This window comes from Kluyveromyces lactis, assembly GCF_000002515.2.
Source record: "Kluyveromyces lactis strain NRRL Y-1140 chromosome F complete sequence".
In the NCBI taxonomy this organism is placed as follows: domain Eukaryota; kingdom Fungi; phylum Ascomycota; class Saccharomycetes; order Saccharomycetales; family Saccharomycetaceae; genus Kluyveromyces; species Kluyveromyces lactis.
In genome coordinates, this window is record NC_006042.1 from 2,123,185 (window position 1) to 2,133,821 (window position 10,637).

Consider the following 10,637-nt stretch of genomic DNA (forward strand, 5'->3'; position numbering starts at 1 on the left):
TTCTCGTGCTAGAAACGTACGTACCGGAAAGAAAGTTTATGATTACATGAGAAATCATACACGATGACCAGTTTCCTGCCGTGTTCCTGATTACTTTTCATGCAAGAATAAGAAAGAGACTTGGCTATGGTTCGTTGATCTTCATTTGTCTGTCTTTCTTTATCTTATCAGTGATTAAAAATGAAAAATAAAAACAAAAAGCTCGAAAAAGGGAATCTTGCATGTACTTCTCCAAGTATTAAACAGAGTAGTAAGAAGAAACTGGATATTGAGACAATGAAGAGCTGTTGTTCCTCCAAAGGATTGAGACCTCTGTTTGGGTATTGAATGCACAAAGCGTAACACGAACGCTCTCCCTAAGTAAAAACTGGTAAGGAAACACAGAAGACCTGATGGATAAGAAGAACGGTAAATCATGCTTGGTATGTAGAAGGCGCAAAGTAAGGTGTGATAGAGCAAAACCTGTGTGCCTGGTCTGTGTAAAGCATGGATCAAACATGGAATGTAATTATGAAGTGCAAAAACGGGAGGTAAAGTTTGTTTCTATGAAAACGCCCGATGTCTCCAACCCTAGAATGAAGAAACAGAAATCATTCAAGTATTCCATACCTTTCTCCGGAAGCACAACGGTGGTAAAGGAGCTCGACGTATTGAAACAAAGAATACATTCGTTAGAATCCCTTCTGAGCAAACGTAATGTTTCATCGACAAGTGATAACATGAATTATTCACCATATGTGAAAATTGAACGAAATGCTCATTTTGGCAGCAACAATGTCGTACCCTTGGATTTGAGCAATTATGAGGATTTCAACTTTTACCATAACTTGGAAACAGTTGATGTGAAAGGCGGCCGTTTATCATTCACCGGTGCTTTGAATTACATTTCCATTTCAAAAGTGGATCCATATTTAATGACTATAACCACCTTGGTACGAAAGGCCCATAATGATAGGAGTAACCAATTTATAAGGCGGGTACAGAACCGCAAGTATTCAAATCTTGAATATATTCCAGCACTTGCAAAAGAAGTTTTCGTGGCGAACAGAAATGAAACTGATACGGCCGTAAATTTATTGGTTGAAATATACAACGATGAGTGCTCAACTAGCAACATAACAGAAAAAGACGACAGTGCTAATGTAACAGATGATGAAAACAATGATGTAGAAGGAGTAAGAGACACTGTTAAAGACTCTACTTCGGAGTTTGAGGTTGGTAATCAAGCACAAAGAGCAAAATTTGCTCGAAAGTACCTTGAAGATGAGAATTTGGATGGCATTTTAACAAACGAGAAAGGATCAAACAGACCTTCTCTAGCAGAAATTATCAATACAAGTGCTATAATTAAGTCAAACGAAGATTCCCCAAAGTCAAGAACAAGTTCTGGATCCAAAATCTCAAAAAATCACAATGGCTACTTTGAGGCAACTCAATGCGATAACAACGTAAGGCAAACAAGAGAGCAGTCGCTGACTGATAAAACACAATCGAAAAGCGAGAACACCCCTGCCTCTCTTGACGAAGAAACAGAAATTTTGAACTATATAAGGATGCTACTACCTCCCGCGAAGCTCATATGGATACATCTCGATAATTATTTCAGCTCTCCTTTACATGCATTGTATCCATTCTCAACGGAGGATTGGTTCAAGGATATGATAGCGGGAATTCTCGGAGGTCGTTCCGAGTCAGAGAAACCCCCACCTTTGAAAATAGAAAAGAAATTGGACTTTGCAAAGCTTGCAACGTTTTTCGTCATTATGCGCCTATCCTACTTGATGTTCCCAGCAGATTTAGAACATTGCTCTACCGAAGAAGAAAAATATGTTGTTAGTCATGAGATTGGAACTGTTTATATTGATGTCGCCAATTTATGCATGCGTATGTTTAACCTTTGGAGAAGAGGTGTGTTGCCAGTCCTTCATTGTTTGCTATTGTTGAGAGTGTATCGCAGATATGCACCTGAAGAGGGAGATATTGCGGATGGTGCTGACTCTAGCACATTTACAGGTTCATTAGTTCAGATTGCTCAATCTCTTGGAATAAATACAGATGCTGAAGCATCGTACCAGCTAACCAATTTTGAGATTTATTTACATTCTTGGAGAAAGGCCTGGTACACTATATATTTCATGGATGTTTCTGAGGCAATGAATATGGGGAATTGCTTCACTATTGACGTAGACCAATTCAACACCAAACTTCCTCATATCAAACGAGAAGAAGATGGGAGCATCCCGGAATTTTTCCTAAATCCTACCCATGAGGTGGCCAGTGTTGACTGCTATAGGAAAAACTTTGAATTTTCTTTACATGTGAGGAAACTTTTAAAGGTTGTCATGAACAAAAGAAACAGATCCCCTTGCAATACCATAATGGATAGAATTGCAAAAGTGGAGAATAACTTGAAGATAAACTATTCCGAGGATTTGTCATATATGATTTCTTCGGGCGTGGAAGGTTCACAGCTATGCATTGAAAAATGCAATAACTTTCGCATGTATGTGAATACACAATCGATGTTGCTTATAATAAAGCTACGACTGTTCATTCATCTGGATAGTCATCATGCTGAACTAAAGGTGAATAATTTCCACGAACCTTTCCAATTGCTCAAAATGTGTCTTTCTCTTTACGTCGAGCTTGAGCCGCTGTTGATTCTTTTGCATTTTCACAATCAAAATGATGAGAATGATATTTCCTACATTGAAAAGATCTTTGGACCGAAATCTAAGATAATAATATTACAGGCATGTAATCACATATTTGTTAGGTGCCAAACCGTATTGCATATATTGCTTTCCAGACTTATTCATCTTTACCATGGATATCTCAAAAACCCGGATCCTGTATATGGAAGTTCTAAGCACTTCTTTCAAATAAAAGAACTAGTGACCAAAATTATAGAAAATGCTTTGGATAAATTACATTTCGCCAATAGTGTAACGCAATCTTTGAGTGGAAGACAATTTCAAGCTTGGAGACTCTCCAAGGGTAATCGATTCCTCTACTCACTTTTCAAAGATGAAAAGAATAATATATTCGATCCACACTCCCCTATAAACACCGCGTTCCAAAATTTGGGCATACAAAGAGATAACTTGGGCGTTCCATTATTAATTGATAATTTAAATCCAGCCAAGAAATTGCCAAAGTATAATAACTTCTTGCTGCTGGATCTTTCACAGTTTGAAGAACTCTATTCTATCATGAACTCTACTAGATGGTCTATCTTCTCTGGCATATTCAATGAAGACAAACTAAAAGAAGCTTTGAACTTTCGCATTAGCGAGCACAAACAATCAATCTCGACCAAAACAGAAAAACGGAGAAAACGGAGTAGCTCAACGTCAAACCCCACGCCGGCTCCACCATGTAAAGAGGTTCTAGATTCAGTGAGTTTATCTAGTAAGTCATCAGACGGTAATGATGGGACTGGGCTCAACTTGCCCCAGTTGAAAGTCAATGAGGTTGACACTCACTGGTTTAATGCGATTCTTCGAAACAACAACACACATTCGAGCTGGAACCGCGATGATTTTGATAATCATGCTGTTCCACCTGGCTCAATTACGACACAATCGCCGCTTGTAATAGAGGCCGATGGCTTACTCTCTGATTTGGCAAAGGCTCCAAATATCAGCCTAGATGAGATGTTTTTGAACCCATCTTTCCAACAAGAGAGTCTTATTCAGCAGTTGCAAAACTTATCAGAAAGACAAAATAGTGGCATGATGTTGCCCAATTCTACCAACAATTTGGGTGGCTCGATAACCGGGGCACCGTTCTCTAATGATCATTTAAAAAATCCACCAAAAACGAACTTCAATTCTATAATCGATTCTACGGACTTAGATTATTTACTTTTTAACGGAGATATATAAAGAAGCTTTAATATGCTAGGCAATATTGCAATTTTTCAGAATTATGAAATTTAACATCTCCCGCCTGTTGGTGCATCAAGGAGTGTGCTGTTCCTCGTCTGGGCTATAGTGTCTTATGTCATCGATACAATAAATGGCGACTTTTTTATAGTAGCTGAAGTCTGATCTTATTTGTCGAAGTTTAGCTCTAAAGAATTTTTTGAAAGTTATCTTACTGTCAATAGGTGGTAACAAGAGCTCTCGAAGGTTATCATTTTGAGTTTTAATCGCTTTACTGGGTTCAAGAGTCTTTTCTGCTTTTTCCCTTTTGAAGAAGCAACGTAAACGCTGTAATTGTTGGGTTAATGAAATACTGTCCAGAGATGATGGCGTGGTCCCAGGTTTATTTATTTCTATCTTGATAATACAATCAGCTTCATGCACGTCACCAAATTTTGGCACATAAGTGAGGTGTCTCAACCCAGTACACAGATCCATATCAATCATAGCTGTTTCATGGATATGTAAGTTTTTCAAAGAAGTTGGATTCTCAAGACCAGTAACCATGCCATTCTGAAATGCTAAAGCAGTTCTTATTGACTCGGAGTCTTCGGACTCCATCGAATAGTTTTCTTTCCCCATATTGATATCTGCCACGGTACTTCGAACAGAATCTTTACCCAAAATCTTATCATCAATAGCATGGTTATTGGAAAAATTTTTGTTCTTTGTAGACTTCAAATATAGATGACACATATCAACATCTGTTTTTGGTGTCAAGGGTTCCAAGTCATCCTCAAAGATTTTTTGACGCTCAATTTGTCTTTGTTTTATCTCCTCTAATTCCAACGACGTTTGGCTTGTTTCCTCCTCCATTTGCCACAAACTGTAAACGTTTGTTCCTTCTAGCCACTTCATATCCACTTTAACGTAACGAGGGCTGATATCTTCCGGGTTAATATCCTTGTACAATTTGGCTCTTTCCTTCAACATCATCTTTGAGAAGGAAATAGATACTTTAGAGTTTAAAGTATGTTCTTCAGTAACCTTTGTTAAAAATTGCGTTGGGAACTTCCAAGGGATCTTGATCACCGATTGCTTCCCAGTATCGAAGAGTTCCGGAAAAGTTTCCCTCTTATCAGTTAAAGAATTCATTTTCTGTTTACTTGCAGTACAGTGTTGAATAAAATCCTTAACATGATATAATGTCCCACACTTTAGAAAAAGATTCGCAGTGTATAGTTCCAAAGCATATTTCGTTAACGGATCTTCATAATTGTGATCCATTTCACCGTTCAAATTATAAAGATCATCAAATTTCAAAGGTTCAATACGAATGTCTGCCCAAAGAAGCTGTTTCTCTTCAAAGATCTCACCAGTATGATTTTCAAGCTGTTGATTGGAAAACTGTAAACACAAAATAAATTTGAACAAACTTAATTGCTGCAAAGTTTCGACGGGACTATCCCATACTGGCTCAGGTAGTTCAATCATTTTATCAATACACCATTGCTTCAACTGTCGTCCTTGTAAACTTTCAATTTCCAAAAGATGAAGAATAACTTCACCGAAATAACGATTCAAATCGGAGTCATTACTTTTCTCACCGTAGCAAACAAGCATAGAACTCATCCTGCTTTAAATATCCAATGAGAATAGCACAACCTGGGGGTAAGCAGTATTTTACTGAATACACCAACGTTTCATCAAGCCTCGATTGTTAAGGTAATGTGGACTAACTTATCATAATCAAACATAAAAAAAGACACGCTACATATACGCAAAGAAAGACCAGAAGATAAGTTTAGTTCGAAACAAACATGTAATCAAGTATACATTGAAATCAACATTTTGTGTCAGTTTTATGCTGAAAGGAAATGTATTCCGTCCATCTTTGACAAGAAATACTGAAATTTACACACTGACGTGCGTCAGCTGAGCGGAAAATTGGGCGAGAAAAAAAAAAGACTTTTTTTCGCCGATTAGGAAGAAGAAAGAAGAATCGGAGCACGTGACCACTGTCATTTTCAACATGGTTGGGCATGCCAGAACTCTCCCCTTATCGATGCATCTCGCGGTGATACAAGCCCATTTGATATCCGTAATAAAATAAATGATAGCAACAATAGCAGCAGTAGCAGCAACGCAAGACATTGGTTTTGCAATTTTCTAGGGAAATTGCAAAAAAAAATAAGAAGAGGCTGTATACAATGCAGATAGTTTTATAAAAAGAGATGAGCTGAAATGGCTGCGGAATTGCAGAAGTTATTGACTTGCAGGAAGTTGGAGACTCGTTTTTAGATTTGAAATAGGAATTTGATGGGGTGGCGATAAAGTTGTTACACCAGCTATTATACGACTTTAATACTGTGTTTTCGCGAAGATGAACGGATTTGTTAATTGGTATACTGCATCTGTGAAGAGATCTCCCAGGTTGACCAATGGGATAATGACTGGTTCATTATTTGGGATCGGTGATGTGATTGCACAAGTTGGGTTCCCCGAAAAAAAGGGTCAGAAGTACGATCTTGCAAGAACGGTTCGGGCCGTTGTATACGGTTCTTTGATTTTCTCAATAATCGGTGATTCGTGGTACAAATTCTTGAACCAGAAAGTTATAGTGAAACCGGGGAAACATTGGACCAACACTGCCGCAAGGGTCGGATGCGACCAACTTCTCTTTGCCCCGGTTGGTATTCCAATGTACTACGGTGTCATGTCAATACTCGAGGGTAAATCGCTAGTTGATGCAAAGAAAAAGATAGAAGACAATTGGTGGCCCACTTTGGTCACAAACTGGTATGTTTGGCCTGCGTTCCAACTAATTAACTTTTCATTGGTACCAGTGCATCATAGGCTCTTCTCCGTCAATATAATATCCATATTTTGGAATGCTTTCCTATCTTTCAAGAATTCTATTTCTCCAAGTGACAAGAAAGTACCTGTGAACTTCCCACCGGTTCCTGAATAGATGAAGATGAATATATACATATAGACAAAAATGTATTTCGAAAAAGAACTATTTATCGTCAAAGCCTAACGCTTGCAGCATCAGTTTAAAGCTCGGGGGTTTCAACAGTTCTGTTGATCATTTGTTATGTCACCAAAGTTATCACCGTTAGCATTCAAAATTCCTCTATGCTTAGGAAACTGAATTTTTCACAGGGTTTTTGTTTGTTATATATGGTTGGTAAGATTTGTCAAAAACGCTACCAAACTCTACATATTCATGTAAGAACCGAGTCTAAAGAGCATCCGGCTTGCATATGTTGACCAATGCTTACTAGAAATATTGTGCGGACGCGACCTTTCTCGAGCCACCTTTTTATAAGGACTTTGAGGCAACAGAGGTTCTTTTCTGACACAACTTCGGTTCCGAAAAAGAGGTTAATAAATTGGAAATATGTTGCATTCGGTTTGGCAGGTACTGGTGTGGCTTTCTATAACACTAACGATACTTTCCATGATTTCACTAGGCACATATACTTGACTTTGGGCCGTGTTGGTGTTGTTACTCGGGCAACGGCTCGCTGTTTCTATCATTACAAAAAGACCCTTGACGGGAAATATCAAAATGATGCGGAGTATCAAACAGCGTTGAAGAACTGCCATAAGAGATGTGCAGATATTACTCTTAAAGCACTTGAACGTAATGGTGGAGTGTTCATCAAGTTGGGTCAACATATTGGGGCTATGACGTACTTGCTACCGCCCGAATGGACCGATACGATGATTCCATTGCAGGATAAATGTCCGGAATCTACCGTTCAAGAAATAGATCAAATGTTTCAGCAAGATCTCAAATGTACTTTGGATGAAGTGTTCTCTGAATTTGATCCAAGACCTATTGGTGTAGCGTCGTTGGCTCAAGTTCATGTTGCTAAACTAAAGTCTACTGGCGAAAAAGTAGCAGTCAAGTGCCAGCACCCTCAGTTGAAGGAATTTGTTCCATTAGATGTGATGCTTACCCAAACAGTTTTTAATCTGTTGGACGTGGTGTTCCCAGAATACCCATTAACATGGCTAGGGGATGAATTACAGTCTTCGATTTATATTGAGCTAGATTTTACAAAAGAAGCTGAAAACGCCAAGAAATCCGCAGAAGATTTTATCAGCTGTGTAAACAAAACAGCATTAAGAATTCCTAAAGTTGTAAGTGCTAATAAGAGAATATTGATATTGGAATATCTACACGGAGAAAGGTTGGATAATATCAAATACATGGACGAACATCACATCTCAAGATCAGAGGTCTCTTCATGTCTATCTCATATCTTCAATAGGATGATTTTCACTCCAAACGTTGGCATTCACTGTGATCCACATGGAGGAAACTTGGCCATCAGGGCGCTAGAAAAGCCATATAAGGGTCATAATTTCGAAATCATTCTATATGACCACGGGTTATACAGAACACCTACTACGGAGATGAGACGAGACTATGCCAAATTTTGGTTAGCGCTCCTTGATCAAGACCAAGAGAAATTACATTATTATGCGAAACAGTTTGCCCATGTCAATGACGAGCAGGTTCCCCTATTTGCAGCTGCAATTACTGGCCGTAGTATTGATACCGCGTTGAATTACGATATCTCTAAACCAAGATCTCAGGAGGAAATGGCAGTTATGTCTTCAAAAATAACTGAAGGAGACTTGTTGGTTGATTTGATGAGTATTCTTTCGAAAATACCCAGTGTTGTACTATTAATCTTGAAAACAAATGATCTCACTCGACACTTAGACGAATGTCTCCACAATCCATTGGGCCCTGAACGAACATTCTTAATTATGAGCCAGTATTGCTCTAAGATCGTTTATGATGAAGCTCGTGAGACGATTAATGGATCATATTCAAGATGGTCTGTGAAATGGATATTTTGCGAACTAAAAGCCTGGTTGGAATTCCAACGTCGTAAGAACCAATTAGTCTTGTATGATTTAGCTTTATGGTGGAAGAACAAATTTTAAAAATCAGTTGCTGTATATAGTTTCTGAATAACTTCAGTATTAAACTTTTTACATACCACGGTGTTCTCGAATTGATGAGACTACCTCATCAACTAACAGATACCAGTTTTATTTTAATGATGATCCTCGATAATTTTTTTGGCTGTAACGATATCCATTATAGCCAATCCAACAATTTTTGACAAAGTTATAGATCTGGATCCCACCAGTACTTCTGTCTTAACGGAACTCACTGATTCAAGTTGACCGATTTCGATCAACTGAGAGGGTTCAACTTTTGCAGTGATCAATTCACCAGCTTCTAACAAGGTGTGTTCCTTGGAATCAACGATAATTTTGGCATCTTCCTTTTGGAACAATGATACCAGTTCAGTGTCGCATTCATGCATATGAGGCTGGTAACTACCAATCAACCCAATGTAAGTGAAAGGAATATCTGAGCTTTCCTGGAAGAATTTTTTAAAGATACTAGGTGATGAAGTGGGGACAGTGCCGAAGATAACGTGACTGCTGTTACAAATCCCAGCTACTTCTTCACTGTCGCTTTTCACATAGTTAATATTCTTAACATTATTACACGAACCAAGCAAATCTGCTTCATCCAATAGGCTAGATCTGTAAACTACGTTTAATTCAATTTCCTTTTCAGAAAAGAGCTTAGAACACACGAAAGAATGCCAGAACGCTTGCAAGCCGGTCCCAAACACGGTGACATTCAACTTCGCAATATTATCAAATTTGTGTTTCACTTTGTACAAACCGATATGAGAACTCAATGCAGTTCTGATACCAGTGACCTGTTTTGCATCGACAACACCTTGGATCAACCCTGTAGTTGGTTCTAGTACGTTGATTGCACCGACAAAGCCTACTCTCGAATTAGCGTTATAACCCAAAGTCTTCACACCACAATAAACGTCATCAACAACAGGCATGAACATGTGCATAGTGTCCCCTCGAGGGGTAAAAACCTTGGTTCTAGGGGGAACAATTGTTGGATTTTCAGAATATCTGGTCAGTCCATCCTGTAATGCTTGAAGGTGGGATATAACTTCTGCCCGAGAAAGGTTAAGAAAATGAGTCTTCACTTGAGGGTCCAGTAAAGTCTTCAAACTCATTAGTGAAATTGGCTCTAAGGTTCTTGAGAAACTTCGTTTCTAGATCAATGGCTTACGCACCTGAAAGAAAGCAATACTGTAAAACGGTTTCTATCAATCATTGTACGCTCTTTTTAAAGAATTGGTCGAAACCAGGGTTTTGGCTGCCTAATTTTGATGTCTCAAATTACTCGACGGCTAATGATAAGAAAACCTAAAAGGATGCATAACCTTGAACAGGAAGGTAAAGAGGGTATTAAGCCCTGCGATTCTATTTTGACATTTCACACACCAGACCGAAGGAACTACTGGATATACTTGATTAAAATGCTCTGCTCGGCTGGCCTGTCTCTTTGTATGTTCAGTTTGATTCACTCCTTTCTTTTCTTTTTCCTGCTGACAACTTCCATCACGTGACCATCGTATAGCGCACTCAAGAATTATGATGGGGACCTTCGTAGCGAACTCTCAGTCTGTTGGAATAAAATCAGTGAAAGAGAATACTGGAATACAATCGTTGTAGGAAATTACTAATCATTCAATATTAACGTCTTTTATCCAAATGCACCCTGCTGAGTGCCGTCAGTAAACTCTGCACTCTCTCATTTGGCAGTTTCTTTTCACAACATCTGTCCAAAAGCCTCGCAGGAAAACTACACAACTCACACTCGCCTAGCTTTATCCACCTTACCATTCCCCTTAAAAC

General features: G+C 38.6%; 5 protein-coding genes across 5 annotated transcripts; 3 read left to right on the top strand and 2 right to left on the bottom strand.

The window, feature by feature from the left end:
• Window positions 1-392: 392 nt before the first annotated feature.
• On the top strand, window positions 393-3,887 carry KLLA0_F22880g (uncharacterized protein; the record flags this gene model as incomplete). The annotated part of the gene is made up of 1 exon (XM_456100.1): window positions 393-3,887. The coding sequence occupies one exon, from the start codon at window positions 393-395 to the stop codon at window positions 3,885-3,887; it is 3,495 nt and encodes a 1,164-aa protein (XP_456100.1).
• Window positions 3,888-3,962: 75 nt separating this feature from the next.
• On the bottom strand, window positions 3,963-5,498 carry KLLA0_F22902g (uncharacterized protein; the record flags this gene model as incomplete). Its single annotated transcript, XM_456101.1, has 1 exon — window positions 3,963-5,498. The coding sequence occupies one exon, from the start codon at window positions 5,496-5,498 to the stop codon at window positions 3,963-3,965; it is 1,536 nt and encodes a 511-aa protein (XP_456101.1).
• Window positions 5,499-6,249: 751 nt separating this feature from the next.
• On the top strand, window positions 6,250-6,837 carry SYM1 (ethanol metabolism protein; the record flags this gene model as incomplete). Its single annotated transcript, XM_456102.1, has 1 exon — window positions 6,250-6,837. One exon carries the CDS (start codon window positions 6,250-6,252, stop codon window positions 6,835-6,837), a length of 588 nt encoding a protein of 195 aa, XP_456102.1.
• Window positions 6,838-7,142: 305 nt separating this feature from the next.
• CQD2 (Cqd2p) lies at window positions 7,143-8,834 on the top strand (the record flags this gene model as incomplete). The annotated part of the gene is made up of 1 exon (XM_456103.1): window positions 7,143-8,834. One exon carries the CDS (start codon window positions 7,143-7,145, stop codon window positions 8,832-8,834), a length of 1,692 nt encoding a protein of 563 aa, XP_456103.1.
• Window positions 8,835-8,947: 113 nt separating this feature from the next.
• On the bottom strand, window positions 8,948-9,952 carry KLLA0_F22968g (uncharacterized protein; the record flags this gene model as incomplete). The annotated part of the gene is made up of 1 exon (XM_456104.1): window positions 8,948-9,952. The coding sequence occupies one exon, from the start codon at window positions 9,950-9,952 to the stop codon at window positions 8,948-8,950; it is 1,005 nt and encodes a 334-aa protein (XP_456104.1).
• Window positions 9,953-10,637: the final 685 nt, after the last annotated feature.